Source organism: Myiozetetes cayanensis, unplaced genomic scaffold (assembly GCF_022539395.1).
Source record: "Myiozetetes cayanensis isolate MyiCay16 unplaced genomic scaffold, myiCay2020 scf5-8, whole genome shotgun sequence".
Taxonomy (NCBI): domain Eukaryota; kingdom Metazoa; phylum Chordata; class Aves; order Passeriformes; family Tyrannidae; genus Myiozetetes; species Myiozetetes cayanensis.
Window position 1 is genome coordinate 57,844,301 of NW_026087742.1, and position 18,387 is coordinate 57,862,687.

General features: G+C 35.2%; 1 protein-coding gene across 1 annotated transcript in view; it reads right to left on the reverse strand.

Annotated features, from left to right (window-relative positions):
* The window catches only part of VWA8 (von Willebrand factor A domain containing 8), a 179,620-nt gene that overhangs the window by 128,998 nt on the left and 32,235 nt on the right, over positions 1–18,387 (reverse strand). The window contains exons 5-12 of the mRNA XM_050333094.1: positions 16,798–16,965; positions 14,769–14,933; positions 14,319–14,368; positions 13,890–13,998; positions 10,882–10,986; positions 3,051–3,182; positions 1,665–1,799; positions 1,507–1,584 (exon numbers count right to left, since the gene is read on the reverse strand). Of these exons, the coding sequence (XP_050189051.1) occupies positions 1,507–1,584; positions 1,665–1,799; positions 3,051–3,182; positions 10,882–10,986; positions 13,890–13,998; positions 14,319–14,368; positions 14,769–14,933; positions 16,798–16,965 (942 nt within the window). The remainder of the gene's footprint in view (positions 1–1,506; positions 1,585–1,664; positions 1,800–3,050; positions 3,183–10,881; positions 10,987–13,889; positions 13,999–14,318; positions 14,369–14,768; positions 14,934–16,797; positions 16,966–18,387) is intronic.

Sequence of the window (18,387 nt, forward strand, 5' to 3'; positions counted from 1 at the left end):
AAAAAACCCTAAATGTACAGCAGCCCTGCTGTGCCTTGTTTATCATACTCCAAGACAACAGACAACTCCGCAGTCCTCTTTCCCTTATTATTCTACATGTCTAACCCCCCTGGAACCACTACTACTACTCCTATGTTAATCTTTTTTAATAAAAACTTAACATTTTACTCAGTAAAAATATTCACACTGCCCTTAATTTTTAAATTACTGTAAATGTCTTCCTCCAACACATGAAAAATGCAGCTAAATTTTAAGGCAACTATGTTAACTGCCTGTGCATGTCTCAAACTGTATTAGCACACGCTTCACCCCAAATTTATCTTGAAAGCCACACTTGTACTAAGACACAACATAAATAAATTAGCATCAATTAGGTTAAGGATGGAAGATTACTGTCTGTTTGTTACAGTATCTATGAATAATGAAATTAATATTCATTGAATGCAATATGTATATATTATACTTAAACACCAGTCCTTGTTTTTCATTTCTAGGATGCGATATTTTTACACATGGAACTTCAACTTCTAATCTCTACTGCAATGCAGTCCCACCACAACTGCAATCAGACTAAACATAAACCTAAAAAAAGGCACAGAATTTATAATATTGATTAAAATTCCACATCTTGGACACCAGAAAAAAAAAACACATAAGAGGATATTAGGAGATCTTGACAGAAGAGACACATTAAAAAAACAAAGATAGATTAAGTCTATGTAATATGAATAGTAACTTTTAAAAAATTCCCCAGAAACATAAACCCCCTTGTGCATTCTTAATACCAAAAAGAAATTATCTTCCACAGCTATAAAAAAATTATGCTGATATTACAGAATTTCTTTGTAAGATTAAATGGCATATGGACCAAGATGAACAAAAAAGGAAATACAAAAGGTCTTCCAGAGGCATTCAACATGCATAAACTACAAGTGGTCACTACTCTGACCCAAAGGCAGGAAACATACTTCAAAATGGAAAAAAAAAAATCCAAAAAGGAGAAGACACAAAAGACAAAGTTTTCTTTACAGTACTGAATGCCAAAGCACAGAATGAGTTGTCAATTCTCCCTGGAGAGAAGAAAGACCACTGTATTAAATAATTGTCTATACATTTTACTTAGATTATCTCTTTCACATTCACAATGAACTCAACAAAATTGAAGGATAGCAGTATTAGGATCAGTTTATATGTGATAACATTGTACTATCTATATTGCTGCACTGTACTCTATTTAGGCCTGCAGTAAGAGGAGACTTAGATGAGCATTCTAACACAGAGAGTAAAAAATGCTCTATAATGATCAGAAGACTTTGCTGTCATTGAAATCTTTGCTTCCTTTATTGTTTTAACCCGTGTTTTAATTTATGTTTTATGAACATAGCTGCAGCTTTTAAAGTCACTGATGGAGAAAAATGGTATGGAGAAAAACACAAAGAATTGGGGTCTGTGCATTATACTTGAGATCATATTTAAAGAATCATCATCAGTAGATAGTTTCCTTACCTGGTAAAGCATGATAGGTTCTATTCTATATCCCAGCATATCAGCAAACTCCTTAGCAATAACAGTTTTGCCACAGCCCTAAAAAGTTAAAAAAAAAGAATAAAATTACATTCTAAGGATCATGAGGAAAGAGGGAGAATTGAAATTTAAATTCTTACTTTTCCTCCAATTAAGCACATATCTTTGACCATATGGGATTGCATCATTTCTGCCAACAGTTGATTATGGCTGGAAGTCCTTATGAAAGTATCTGATTGAGGATGATTTTTTAACAGTCCAGTTCCAGCTGGAACCTATAAGAAAAAAAAAATCATAACCCTAAATAAACTACACCATAATGCTAGGCTTTGGGTAGACTAGGTGACACTTGTCCAAAACTGATAATTGTCATCCATCAAATTTGAAATTGTCACTGTCACAAAATTTAATCATATAATTTCTAATAGACAAAGTCCTTCACATCTCTTTGCCCACACTTCATGAGAAAAATCAACAAAATGTGAATCAATACCATTGCAGCTTTGGGGTCTGCAAAAAACTTTAGGCTTTTCATGCTAGAGACAAAATAAAAATCACCAATATTAACTGCTCACCAGAGAAACACAGAAGAGAAAGAGTAATTAGTATTGTGAAAATCTGAAGGAGCTACTTTGTCCAGAACCTTGGTTTCAATCATTCACTACATTAAAGCACTTGCTCTATTCCCACTTCCTGCTCTAGTGTGATAATTGTTTCATCTGCAAACTTCTTATGCCCTCCTCTTCCCAGAGACATTCTGCAGACATACTTTCAGAAGGCATCACCTATATGTCAAATGAAAACAAAAATCTTTGCCTCCGAAAAGAACTGAATCAGGTTCCTACAGACTCACCTTTTCCTGAAAACTTCCCATTTGCTCTTGTTCTCCTTTTAACGTTGTCATGGTACAAACTCTCTCAGGATATTCCTCACCAGTGTTATTGTGATCTCTCTGACTCACACTAATTCACCTTTACAGACTCTCTAAATTCAACATTAACTTCAAATTCTCAGATCAGCATCTGTTTCCTGAATAAGAACTTATTTCACCACCTAGCAGGTCATAAACTTCACTGGAAGAAACTCAAACTAATCATATTTGATGTGATTACTTTGTTCCATTTTTCCAGCATCCTGTGTCAGAACATTACCAAGCACTCATTAGATTTTATTTGAAGTGTAAACAAAGACAGACTATTGTTTTTACTAAAAGAAAAAGGGAAAGCAGCATCAAGTGCATTATAAGTACTCTCTGCTATTCTAATCCAACTAATAAAAAAAGAAATTCAGAGCCTTTTTTTTTACCCAAACTAATGATTCGCATGGTGGTATGAGTTTATCTAGAAATAAAATCTTGTATGTCCATAAACTAATATTCCAATATCTAAATACATTTCCAGTAAACAGCATGTATAAAAAAAATTTGAACTACTTTTAGTATCAAGTCTAAGTGTCAAATTCTTGATAAAAGAAAGTTTTTGATTTTTAAAAACATACTGTGGTTTGATGAATATATATATTCATACCTGGAATGTCACTTCTTTTTTACCAATTTGGACAGTTACATCAGCTTTGAAGGGTTTGTTTCCATGTGCACTTTCTACTTTAGTAATCTTTCTGGGAATCGAGTGGTTTTCTGAATCTTGAAGCTCAAAACGCTGTAGAATTAAGAGGTGAGGAAATTAGTTATTGAATACAACTTTCTGATTTTTTAAACTCTTCCTTCCAAAACAATGCCAGAAGTTCACAATTAATTGTTTGTGAAGTTCTAAATACACTTACTTTACTTCAACTTTTACTTTACATACCTGTGTTCACATTTGTCATGGCCTATATATTTTACATTTAAAACCAAGGCAAAGAGATTGTATACCATCTACTTATAGAGACTGTAATGACAGATGTAAAGTGAAAATGTCACATTATGATTTTGCCAAGTCTTAGCCTGACAGGCCAAAATAACACCAGGAATGAATGATAGCCTTTAGCATGTGTAATAATAGATCACCTATCTCTGCAGGTCATTATAGCCAATTGCAGATTTAAACATCTGACTACCAATAAAAATAACCACCAAACATTACGTTTACTTAGCTTCACAGCTGCCTTATACAATGAAAACTGAGGACAGCCTGTAGAAACTAAGCCTTCAGCATGTTCTGGTATACCAAGGACATAAAATGGGACATTTGTCTTCTCGATCCTCTTTTAAGCATTATACTCTCTTATTTTATGCTGTACATAGAAAGCATGGAAACCATTTAAAAAACATTGGGGAAGGAGAGTCATATTGGGGAGTTTATGCACAAAACCCCTAATAACTGAAATTACTGAATTTATAAAGCCATTTCATTCAACAGAGTGAAAGCTGAGTAAACAAGAGAAAAAGAAATATTATCCAATTCCTTAGAATTCTTAGGAAAAAAAATTTGTAAACCGAAGTTACTAATGGAATGTAATTCTTAAAACACATGTAGTTTTATTACTACTAGGATTCACAGCACTGCTCATTAAAGTTTAGAAAGAAAACTGAGATGGGTTTTTTACAAAGACTTTTGCTCTTCATCACTTTGTAAATTCCCTTTCTGGAAGAAAACCCTACTAAAATTTTATGTTTAAACATGTATTTAAGATAAATGTGCTTCGGTAAAGGGCTGCACCCAATTATATTCTTATTGTAACAGCTGAGTCTACTCCTGATACCATTAAATGCTTAAACAACAAAAGAGGACAGGAATGCCTACTGAGTAGTATCTCAAACTATGTTTCTAAGAAATGCTCCAACTATGATTCTGTGAAAGGAACTACCAGATGTTCTCAGTCTTATCTTCATTAGGAAATGACAATATTCTTACAAAGTTAATGGCATTTTGGATAGAGTCAAAGGTGCTCATACACAAAATTGCAAACTGCTTGTATGCTAAAATCCCTTACCAAGGAAAGAAAATAACTGTGAGTGAGCAAGAAAATTATCTGCACCAGCAGGCTGTGTATCAAATAACAAAGATTTGGAGACAGCATCAGCAGACCTTGTATACAAAGGCCTTGGGAGTTTAAAATTTCTACAGTGTTTTTTTGTTTGGTTGGGGTTTTTTTGTTTTGGTTTTTTTTTTTTCTGTTCTTTGTTGTTGTTGACAGTTCTGTAGCTAGCACTTTAGACCCTAAGTCAGGATAGTGAAAGAGGATTGTCTATGTGCAGAATGTTACTGAATTTATATAACTGAAACTCATCTTACTGAATTTATAGAATTTGAATTCATCCCATGTAACCACATAGATGCTGCTGAACTGAATACTGTAGTAATTAAACAAGTGACCACACTTACACCTGAACAGAAGCAGCAAACAGAATTGTCTGCGGTTTTCAGAGCAAGACAGATCTCTTTGATGTAGTTCTTCGTTAAGAATTATGATAGGCATATATGGAATCAGAGTGGCATGAAATGGATGTATGCTATTTAAATATTAAATATACTTCTGCTGAGCCAGAAACAACTTCCTCTATAAAATATTCAAGCTGATAGCTGCAAAGGAATAATATTTGTGGCTTGAAAGGACACCTACTGACACATTCAGTATTAGAAAGTTTGTGAGATATTGGAGTATGAGATACTCCCATAAGAAGTGGGCAGCCTCATTGACTCAGACTCAAAAGAAAAGCAAAAAGAGTAGACTAGCCACCAAAAACCAAGGAAGATGCTTGGCAATCCATAATCATCAGGCCACATTTCTGCATGCCTAGAAACATGTGAGAAAAGGCAAACTGTAATAATTAAGAAAAAAAAAAAAAAAGAGGAATTCTGACTACTTGGAAGTATCTAATGATTGGTAATGTCTCAAAATGGAAATTGCAAAGAATACACTGGCAATCCAGCTGGTCAAAGGAACAGAGAGTTAAATGAGTAGTGATTGCAGATGACCACTGTGCTGAACCCACAAGGCAGCTAAGCTACACAAAAGAGGCATCCAAAGGCTGAAAGATTCTCTGCATGGGAAGGAAAGAGAATTTTCCAATGAATAAGAGAACTGAACTGCTTCATAAGAAGCAAAATATGAACTGCAGATGCAAGATGGGATGGATAAATAGATGAAGTCTGACAGATTCCATTACAATGGTATGTATTGGCATTAGGAGCATCCATTAATGCAAAACTCTAAAGATTATAAAATACTTTGGAAGGAGTAAGAGAGAAACAAATCCTTCCTTAGAACAAAATTTGCAAAAGAAATATCTTAGAAGTGAATAGAATTCTTCTGAAGAAGAATTATTTCTTGTCTACACAAGGCATAAGATTCCAGTTTTCTGAACTATTAGGCCACTCTCTGTGAGGGTGCCTATGTAACATGAAAGGCAGGGAAACAGTTTTTGAGGAGGAAGTCAGGTAAGATAAAGTGGCTGTGCAAGTAATACAAAAATAGGTAAAAGGAACAAAAAAAGCTTTATGTGATACAAAATCAAGACAGGAAACACAGAATTAATTAAAGTATGAAAAAAAATGAAGAAAAATTCAAGGGCCTTAGAATGAAGTTAAAAGCTTGGATATATGCTAAAATGGACTTGCCCATTTATTAAGACAAATCTGATCTATATGTTATTCCTAAAATCTCATTGAAAGATTCTCCTGATTAAACAGTAAAAAAGTCCAAACAGTGGATGTTTCCTACACTAATTAAAAAAGGCACACAAAATGCACGTGAGAATTAAAAGAGCAAACCAAAAATATCCGATGAATCTGAAGTAAAACACTAAACGTTTATGGGACAAGGAAGAAATTACTATAGAAAAGTTGGAGTCTCTTATGAGCCATCAAACTCAGCCTAAATGAAGATGACCAGTTTTTAAAAAATCAGTAGTAGAGAGAAAAGAAAACTTTGATATTGTTGGAGAAACATCATGTGCTTAAGCTTATTGTTTGAGATAATTTAATTGGAAGTGTTTTTCTTGAAACCAGTGATTTCTCCATATCTCAGTCTTGCAGAGAAAAACCTTAAATACATTTTTACTTACTTTTTACAATCATATTTCAAATGTTCATCTGTCAGTCAAAATAATTTGCCACTCCAGTATTTCATGCAAGCACAGAATAATTTTAAAGGCCAGAACTCCAACCAATTCATATTTTACTTTGTACGCACTTCTAAGTTAAGGATCATCTTTAAGAATCAGAATACAAATTGATACAGTTGCAAAAGTCCAGAAACTTCAAATAAGGGTAAACAAATGCACATCACTCTCAAGTTTATTTTGGTACTTCTCTCTTGTCTGTTGCAAGCTAATGAATTAATGAATGCAAACTGTAGCACTTGTACAAATGTTCTGTATGATAAGCAACTCTGAAGATTACTGCTGCTGCTGGATTAGTGTGGTATCCTTAAACACCTTTTTTATGCTAACTAGTTTGAAACAAGGAGTTATATTCATATCAAATTAAATAGTTAGCTGATAGACAGAGTTAAGTCCACGAGATGTTTTAACTTCAATCAGATCCATACATCAAGAAATTTAGATTCCAAAGCATGTTTATATATCTAAGACTAACACCAGAAGAATCACGGAATGGTTTCGCTTGGGAGGGACCATAAAGATCATCGAGTTTCAATCCCATAAGATAGGCAGGGGCAATTTCCACTACACCAGGTTGCTCCAAGCCCCATCCAACCTAGCACTGAATACCTCCAGGGATGGGGCATCCTCAACTTCTCTGGGCAACCCGTTCCAGTTCCTCACCACCCTCACTGTCAAGAATTTCTTCCTGATACCTAATCTAAATCTATCCTTTTTCAGTTTGAAGCCATTCCCCTTTGTCCTAGAGGGGCTTTCCCCATTCACCATGAAAAGTCCCCCTCCAGCTTTCTTGTAAACCCCATTTAGGTACTGAGAGGTTTCTATAAGGTCTCCCCAGAGCCTTCTCCAGGCTGAACAACCCCAACTCTCTCAGCCTGTCTTCACAGGAGAGCTGCTCCAGCCTTCTGATGTTTGTGGCCTCTTCTGGACTCACTCCAGTAGGTCCATATCCTTCTTTTGTTAGGGGCCCCAGACCTGGACACAGTACCCCAGGTAGGCTCTCACCAGAGAGGAGTAGAGGGGCAGACTCACTTCCCTCAATCTGCTGGCCATGCTGCTTTTGCTGCAGCTCTGGATATGGTTGCTTTCTGGGCTTAAAGTACATATTGCTGGGTCACATCAAGCTTCTTATCCGCAAACACTCCCAAGAAACTACCTTCACTCACAGGGAAGGTATAAGTCAGTATTTCCCATAACTTCATTATTGAGAATAAGAATTACAAATAATACCTATATCTCAGTGTACTCTCAGTAAGCAAGTAGGCTTATAACAAAAGAATCTTCCCCAAATTGAAGATAACATTTGGAAAGACTTGAGAATATGATCTCTTCAAGAAATATGCACAGTGTCTAACACCTGCCAAAACTAGCTCTTTGGCATAACCACTGGCTATCTCACTTCTCAACTCCAATAGCTGACTGACTGCAAGGGAAGACATCCTGAAATCAGGATAAGTTATCAGCTATATTACTACGTCCCCATATCTGTCCCTGAGTTTGATGCCTAAGTTTTACAGTTCATTATCTGAAATTTGGGTTTTTTTTCTTTAAATTTTAGCCAATGTTAAAAAGTGATTGAATACACAAAAATTAATCCATGAATTTGAATACACATCCAGTATTTACTTTTTCAACTCTTGATAGCTCCCACTTAAGATGAGCTTTTCCTAATTCTAGTCTTTTACACAGAAAGAAGTGTTCAGTGGCAGTTATTAGCTGGACACTCTTAGGAAAGCTGTAGAAAGGTAGAATAAAAAAATCACCTTGCTTATACTACACTCCACTCCCTCACCATTCTTATAGAATGGAAAAAATAATCTATCAATGTTCTTGAGCTGCTATTATTATAATATCATTATAAACAGATGTTCTTCAATATAACCAGTTATTTTCTGTATTTCTTAAGGTTGATTGCTTAACAAGATTTGTTGTGTGCAAATAGAATAAAATTCCAAATAAGATTACATGTACTTGTTGACATAATAAATATAAGTTTGTGTAAGTAGTGATGAGGAAGATTAAAAAAAAAAACACAGAAAAATGTAATAATGAGTTATTTAAAAGTAGATTATTATTGAGAAAGGAGATCGTATAAGTCAAATCAATCTGTCTTACTCAGGAAGCAAAAGCATGTACAACGCAAAGTAAAAGAAAAGAAATAAAAAATGGAGGAAGCTGATGGTATTATACACAAAGACACTCAACACCTATAACTGATGAGGTAAACAAAATGACGAAGTATTTAAAATAAAGGCATATTAAGAACAGAAGTGACGGTTACTGTTCTGCGAAGAGATAGAAGTCTATTCGCACACAGATGAAGGTTCTTACGGGCAACTTCAATTACCCTGAACTGTGGTGGACAGGCAACACAGTGTGGCACAGAATCAGAGAACGGGTCAGGCTGGAAGGGACCACAGTGGGTCATCTGGTCCAACCTCCCAGCTCAAGCAAGGTTATCCTAGAGTACACTGCACAGGATTGTGTCAAGATGGTTCTTGAGTATCTCCAATGAGGGAGATTCCACAACCTCTCTGGGCAAGCTGTTTCAGTGCTCAGTCACTGCACAGGAAAGAAGTTCTTCCCCATGTTCAGGTGGAGCTTCCTGTGCATCAGTTTTTTCCTGTTGACTCTTGTTCTATTGCTGAGCACCACTGAGAAGAGCCTGGCTCCATCTTCTTGATAGCTTCCCTTCAGATACTTAGAGACACTGATGAGGTCCCCACTCAGTCACCTCTTCTCAAGGCTGAAGAGGCCCAGCTCCTCATGAGTCTTTCCTCCCAAGAGATGCTTGCTTATTGCCCTCCACTGGACTCATTCCAGGAGCTCCATGTCTCTCTTGTACTGAGGAGCCCAGAAGTGGACCCAATACTCCAGATGTAGCCTCCCCAGAGATGAGTAGAGGGGCAGAATCACCACCCTTGAGCTGCTGGTAATGCTCTCCTAACGTACCCAAGAATACCAGTGGTTTTCTTGGCCATAAGGGCACACTGCTGGCTTCTGGATAGCTTGTGTTCACCAGAACCCTCAGGTCCTTCTCCAAAGAGTTGATCAATCTAGATTTCTGAGGCTGCCTGGAATAATGTCTCAGCACAGGCGCTACACTGGCTAGGGAGGAGTGATGCACAGACAGCTCCTGCTCTACACAAACAAGGAGCAATTGGTCGTGGATGTGGCAATCAATCAGAGCCTTGGCTGTAGCAACCATGAAATAATGGAATTCAAAATCCTGAGGGACAGTGATGAGGGCAAGTGACAAATGACTTCAGATATTAGATTTGAGGCCATATTGGCTTCTTCAGAGAAGTGGTAGGAAAGACCCCAGAGGAGTCAGCTTTGACAGTTCAGAAAACTAGCAGCTCCTTCAGGACAATGTCCTTCAAATGCAAGGACTGTCATCCTGAAACTCAGGAAACAAGTAGGAGAGCAGCCTAGTTACACATGGAATAGAGGACCGAACTCCAAAACAAAAAGGCAGTATATGAAGGGGTGTGTCTCAGCAAGGATGGGCTAGAAACATTTCCCTGACACACAAATTTGGATTTAGGGAAACAAAAAATTCACTAGTTAGGTACAAGGTTGGTTATTTCCAAATACGTACATTCAAATAACATCTCATTTTTAGCACTGATAGAGCTGGGTAAGACGATCTAAGTTGTGAATGCTAATATTCAACAACATACATAAATCCTATAACATACAAAAAAATTAAAGAAAGCAGACACTGTGCTTATGCTTTAAAAGGATAAATGGAATAACCCAGCGTAATTAGACTTTGTAAACTATTACCAAACATTGACAAACCAACAAAATAGATCTGACCAATAAAAAGCAAAAAAAGGCTAACACCAAACAAATCCTATAATTTTATAATCATGCTATATTGAATGTATTTTGTGCATGTCATATCTAAAGCCCTTTTAGTATCTTCTCTTAAAAGTCAAATGCCAGAGATGTTTTTTTAAGAATGTGACTACCTTAACCATATGAGCAACTACTTTCAAGTTAATTAACCACTTACTGTATAATGAGGATTCATCTCGAACTTTTAACTGAGGTCTAAATACTCCAGAGAACCTAGGGGCTTCACCTTTCACTATATCAAAATTTACTAGCTTATGAAGGTTTTAAAAGATACTATTATGAAGGTTTTAAGTATCAGGAATAATGTAACCATTTAGTTTACTTTAAATTTCTTTTTTTCTATAGAACTAGTAAAGTAACATGAGCCAAAGAACTACTGCCATAATCCATCCCTCCCTGGAATTACAATATAAATGTGCAATACTTACTTTTAACATGTCTTTGACTGCAGTCCTGCCTTCCTTTCCAAGGAAAATATTATAGGGGTAAAGCCGGTCAATAACACGCTGGACTGACATCATAGGAAAGGAATCCTAATTAAAATTTAAAAATACAAATTAAAACAACTATAGGCTCATTCTGTCACCAGCCATTAAACAAAAAATCCTATATAGCTTTGAACTTAAAAGTGCAATATACAAATGTGTATTTGTATATTGCTACAAACAGTACTCAATTAAATGTCAAAACAGAAATTTCTCAGGTGTAATTCATTATAATGTAAATGTCCAAAGTAGATTAGAAGAACTATGTCCTAATATTTATTTTCTTTCCTGTGCATAAATGGAAGTTACAGTGACTAGCTCAGATACCAAAAGACATATATGGCCAAGAGAGATAAATCCCACTACCAATAACTGAGTTTTACAGTACTACTAGAAAAGAATCAGTATGACAAGAAATCTGTATTACAGTAAGAATCTACTTGTGTACACAATGATGTGTACATTCACAGAAACTTAGAGGATTTAATTTTGATTCTATTATATCGTACAGATTCTATTTAACAAGTCTGTTCATAGAAATTTCTGAGCAGCTTGATTAAAACTGTTCTGTTTTGAAATACGTTACTAAGTATGCTTTCACGTTCTACACAAAACTGAAAACAACTGGGTTTTTTACTTTTTTTTGAAGTTGTTAGTTTAAGTACTAACTCTTATGTCAGGTGCTGCAAACTAGACAAAGATTTTATTATTTTGCTGCATTAACAGAGAAAGAAAGAGAAATGAATTTATAACTACTCAAGAAATTGTGCATAAGGCCTTTCCTAGTACGAAAAAAGTGTTTCAAATTGCCTTAGTTAGGTACTGATTGCTTGCTTCAATAACGACTTGCAAATATTTAAGGATTATTTGTGTGTAACACTAGTGAAAAGCAGTCACTGGACTGGCACTATCTTTTTAAGCCTTCATCAAAGCCAATATTTTAATCAAATAAAACCAACTGATTTTCAGTTATACACTTGGATTTACGTAACTGAAAGAAAGTCCCTTGGAAGTGAAACCAGGAGACGCATTTTCTATGAAATGCATAATTCAATTTATATTCATAAGCAGTAATAGATTTATATTATTTACAATGTTTCACATTAAAAAAAACGGTAAAAATAAACCATTTAATGCACTGTAGTAAACGTACTGCTTCAAGGATCAGGGAGCCCTTTATTGCATTTTAAAAGCCTTCTGTCTATATAGACATACCATGTAATTTGTTCACATTATCTCAAATGAATAATAATTACAATGGCATGTATAAAATTAGGCAGGAGTTTTTAAGCCAAGATATAAGTTTTGGGACTGTGTGACTCCACGACAGAAGATAACAAACTACTTGCTTCAATACATTCTCTCCTTCCCTCCACACTTCTAAACAGTTAAACCAGCCAAGCTAGAAGTAGAGGATGGCACTGACCCAGCATGTGAAGGAAAAATGCTGTAGCTAGCAATCACTGAGAACAGTCAGCCTGTAAAACCAAGTGATTAAACCTAATTCTAAAAGAAACAGTTTTCATCTACCTAAAACAGACACTGTCATACAATGATAACACTTCACATTCTCTAATGTAAAATAAAATGCTTCCTTCATTCCATAGTTAGGTAATAGCTTAGGGCTCATTTTCTTTCTGTTACTCTGAAAGCCATCTGGCATTCATTTAAAAATAACTTTTTACAATGGGGATCAAAAAATAAAAAGTTGCAATTTATTTTAAAATTCAACATGTATTTCTTTCCTAAAGCCCTCCAAATACTGCTTCATTTCACTGAACATGAATTTTAATCACTTCTACATCTAACGTAGGATCACAAATTCAGAAAATAAATTATGTCTGTAAGTATCCAGCACAACCGAGGGGACTGAGCACCACAGTAACACAAGTAATTGGTATGTTTCAACATATATAATCCAATAAAATATGTAGAAAGTGATCTGCTGCTGAGCAGTGCCATAGGTAAAATGACTGTGCATGAGACAACAGAGAACTATCCCGAGATCCTTCTACAGACTCCTGCACCTTGGAGAGAGGGTTTAAGAAACTGTCCTTGTACTTCACCCTCCTAGGCTCACCATATCTTCCTGCATGCAAAAGGGCACCGACCTCTCTCTCTCTTCATACAGATCTCATCTCCCTGACTTCCTTCAGGAGGCACCTTCCATTTTGACTTTGGCTTTTTACCATGTAATTATAAAGTCCAGGAGACCAAGGACTATCTGGGAAAGCAGAAGGACTGTCACAGCTTTAATTCTCACCTGCCTGATCTGTCACTGTAAACTCAGCAGCTGTACAGTTGTGTATTTCCCTATGAACAGTAGTTGCCAGGAAGCACTGTATTTTCAAGGGTGCACAACCTGCCTCTTCATGTAACCTTCCATTTCCATGTTTATTCTAAATCCATCAGGCCACCCAAAGACCTAATGTAGGCTTCATCTCAGACAACATAACTGTTTCATCTATCCACATTGGAATAGTTTCTTGGGTTCTTTAACATACCAGTGGAGAACAATAGGTGTCTTTGTAAGGCAATCAATCTGATTTAAAGCATTACATTAAATCCAAAGCACTTTTAAGTTGTGATTTTTATTTCTCCCCACTGACTACCTGAGTGCCACCAGGTAAACCCTAGATGCCCCTGAAGTCAGGTAAGATGATTTATCAGATAGGGAAAAAAAAAATAAATTGAGCACTGATACATTTAATCAAATCACAAATTTTATGTCATACCGTACTTCGTCCTTCAATATTACGCTATATGCTTGGTTAAAATATTATCCAGAGATATCTGAGTGAGACTTTTCTTCCTCAAACTATTCTTAGTTTATTCCGTTGGTTTTTTTTTTTAATATTCATGTTAATCTTCTTCTGACAACGTGAATAAACCAGATCTAATTCTGAGAAATTTTAAGCCCATATAGTTTCACAGTATGTGTATGTACATACCAAAATCTGAACGGCAGCCGATAAGCTGTCTAAAGGAAAATCTGGAAGTCCCAGTGTAGAAGATTCTTGAGAGCAGAGAGTTGTAGCAAAAGAGAGGAGCTGAGAAATTCTGCATAGGAAAAAGTAATTAGAGTTTTATACATTCTATCTATATTTAAAATACTAAAGCATAAAAAGTTAAATACAGTTAAAGATACTGGAACTACTTCTGAGTGCAAACAAATAAGGTGTAACTGAAATTCTATAGCATTAAGGACTCATTATATGAAGGCTGCATACAAAAAGCTGTGTGAGCATATACCCACACATACTAAATAATTTCTTCAGTTCTCGTCTCTATGCAGTGATAGAGAAACAAAAATAGCACGGGATCCTGAAAGGACATCGCTTATTCATTTATTCAATTTTTTTTTAATTATGAAAAATTACCTCTCTGTGGAAATGTTTGATCCAATTGAATATAATAGCTGAAGATGGTCCTGAAAATAGAACATAAAATCACAGAATAAATTAATTTTAGGATCGTACTGTGGGTCACAGGTCATGATATGTAAGGCATTTTCTATCTTTCCGTCTAATTTAGACTTGAGGATTCTATTCACTCCCTGTCACAGAATTAATTTTACTTAGGAAAAAAAATCAAATTCTTTCTTTTAGGCTTATATGTTTTACAGTAGTTACTTTGCTGCAGCAGCGTTCCATGGCAACTCTAAGCCTGCATCTCAGGAATATATTATTAAATATGAAAATATAAAAAATGTACTTTAAGATAAATTTATTACTCAGTAATTCTTTTCAGAGGTGAGGTAAGTAAAACATAACACCAAAACATTATCTTTACTCAGTACAAATAATCCAATCTTCTGCTATGACATTCACCTTAAAGGGTAAATGATAAACATCTCTAGCTTGAAATCGAGAGCGAAGGGGTGGATCCAAAGGGTTACCAGAGTATTTAGGTACTGGCAGGCCCAGTGCTATCACTCGAAAATCTTCACTGACCCGAACAATCTTCCATGCATCTAACTCTGATTTTGTATGATCCTAAATAAATTAAAATAAAGAAACAAGAAGAGAAAAAAAACACATTATGTCATTAAAAACTTATGATGACTAAGCTCCAGATCAATTAACAGCACTGGTCCTTCAACCTAAACATGGTAGTGTTCTCATCTTTCATTCAGAGCAGCTAGAAAGCACTGAACTGGTCAAATCTGTGGAAGGTAAAAACATGTTTTTCCAAAATGAACATAAAAAGAATGCTTGATTAGGTACAGCTTTCAGGCCCATAGTGATTTGACCAAAAACTCCACAGATGGTGGTGCCTGTTGGGATGTTACCTTACATTACATCATGTAAAAAGGTACCAATATAAGACTGTTTTTATGAAGAACAGAAAATAAACAGACCACAAAAATTATTATACTCTAAAATATTAGAAGCGGGTTACCATGAAGAAGTTTTTTCTTCTTCCCCCCATTACAAGTGTAAAGGCAACTAAAATTTCCATTTTAAAACTTCCATTTACAAATTATGCTGTAAATTATGCTATTAAATAGCCTCTTTTATGTATTATTGTCAAGTAAAGGATTAATTATATCCAAAAATGCAGTCTTTATCTTTCCACATCACAGTTAAGCCTTCCTTGAAACCATACATGAGTACATTTCCTTCAGACCTAGATGCACATTAATTATTCACACAGGAGAAAAAAAATGAACATTAGTTTATATAATACAATATTCCCCAAACAATAAAACAACAATATTAGATTTAGTATTGTAGAAAGTGATTTATTTAATTCATAAACTATTAGCAGTTTGCCTGAGGCCCTCATTTTGAAACATTTAATCACTAGAAAAGTGTTCAATAGGAAAAAGAAAATGTTTTGCAACTCAATCTAAGTTTGAATTCTCATTTTCAGTCTTTAAATACAATCACATTTTAAAAGCTTAGTTTTGAAATATAATAATAATGCTTCCAATAACTGCATCTACTAATAAATATCATAAAAATATTTTTGGAAAAGGCCTGGATCAGAAGACTTTTAACCACAGATGAGAGGCATAAGAAATAATGATTTCTTTTTAGAAATTCACTATGTTACTTCAGCACAGCTGGAAACCTCATACAATCGAGATCAATGACAGAAGACTTATTGCACATTTCCCTCCTGTGCTACATGGGTCTGAATTATATACCTAACCACAGTTAGGTACAGCAGACAGAAACATGAGCAAGCAGATGTTAGACTGACAGGTATGTGACTGGCAACTACAGTACATGAAAGTAAGATGCAAAGTACTACTGCAACTGTCAAAAAAAAAAAGGATATTACTGAGTAAAATCCCTTTTCCTATCAATCTGACCATTTTCTATAGTTTAGGTTGCTCTTTACATATACGTTTGCAAATTAAAGGTAAAACAGCACCAATGAATACAGTGTCACTCATCTTGACCTCATTCGTTTGGTATCCTAACATTTTAAAGGCTTAGCAACAAGGCTATTGCAATGTTGAAGCATTATCTGAACTTCATGGGAACAATTTCAACTTAAATATCTTTTCACAAGTTTATTTTAGTTATTCTCACATTGTGGCTTCCATGTTTTAGAAACATACATGCTTCATACAAGCTTAACATGGACTCATACAAGCTTAACATGGACTACTCTTTTCCCTGTGTAGGCAAGATACAGATGAAAACTTTAGGGTTTTGAAAACAGTAGTTTGAATTCCTGCATAGTTTACCTTGCCTACTTCATTCCATGCAACGTTCCAGAAAAAAAACCCAGAAACCTGGGTGAGATTTCCCCCGTTTGATAAGTACTCTCCCCTTCACAACAGTATTCCAGCACTACCAAGAATAGAAAAAAAAAAAAAGGAAAATCCAAATAGCATTTCCATACCTGCAAAAGTTTGTCATAACGCTCTGCAGACATGAGAAAACGACCATCTTCAAGCTGCATTTCCCTATTCTCCAGCAAATTGTTTAACACCGGCAGGACGTTCCGCTCAGCCTTCTCCAAGCCTTCCAGAACAAGGATTCTGCCTTCGGTAGCTGCACGAACCGCACACTTTTAAAAAAAATTAAACCCCACAATATTATAATTGAATCAAACTTTCCATATTTCAGTAAATTCTGCTGAGAAAGAACCTCCAAGGGTTTCCCAAAACAGTGCTTCTTTCTCTAAGAATCAGTAAGATTCACATCAGTAGTGATCAGGAAGAGTCGCACCTTAACAGTGCTAGACGTTCATAAGCTGGACTTTTATCTCCTAACTATTATAGGCAGTGACAGAAATAAGTTCTACTTTTTGTACCAACAGAATAAAATATAAAACTTTGCAGAATTTTAGTCTATACACAGCATATATTAATATATGCGGCATCCTTTCTTTATGATGTCATGTAATATTTTTCACTTTTGGGTATTTTAACAATTCTGGGATAGCTATATAAACAGAAAACATAAAATCAAGGTGGCTTCACATGTTGACAATTATATTAAAATATTTAGAAAAAAGTCTGGTATTCCTTTGGATTTTTCAGAATATGCACCAGCATAATACATCCTCATTACATTGCTTAGTCTGATTAGATTATAAATCTATTGAAACCAAGCACAGATGATGAAAACAAAACAGTACTAATACATAATAAGGCTTTTTTAAAAGTGAAAAAATTTAAAATATTTAGAAGTATATTCCCTAACTGAATATGGTCTTCTACAAAAACAGAATAAAAAATGCAGCCACTGACCTGATAATCTTTTGGAGACTCAGGAATAGAAAATTATTTCTTTTCTAGTTTATTTGTTATTTACATATGGCTGCTTATCTAAGTGCATAACATCGAGCCAAAATGTAAAACTAAACTGTGTTGGTGATTTTGTGCAACCTTATTATAATGACATTCACTCGAGAACATTAAATGCACTTGTTATCTAATACACCTAATTACTGCCCAGTAAAAGACTCCGAAATACAATGCATTCTTGTGCTCTTCTGATTTGCAGACGTTTAATCAGATAACTACATGGCATGTTTGGGCACAGAGCACATTTGGAAGCATCAAAGAGTCTTTCTTTGCATTCCTATCACATTTAAATACAATTTTAGTCACAAGCACAGTTGCAAAGGGAGACAAATGAAGTCTCTTCCCATCATTTCTCCTATAAACTCCTACAGAAGAACCTGTCATATAATGCTAGATGGAAATCTCTGATGAATACAATAGATGCCAAAAATTGGGTCAGAGAGAAAGAAGGAAGATATGAGAAAGAATAATGGAGAAGCACCAGAATACAAAAATAACCCCCCAAAATTATATATGAAAGTAGATGTATAAAGGATGCACAAGAATAAACTAGAGACAAAGAAGAGTTCTGCACAACAAATTAATTGCTTTGTGGTATAAAGAATCCAACTGAATCAGAGATCCATCCAAGAAGAAGACATTAAATGATAACACTAACTAATTAGGATGCTTCTTATGTA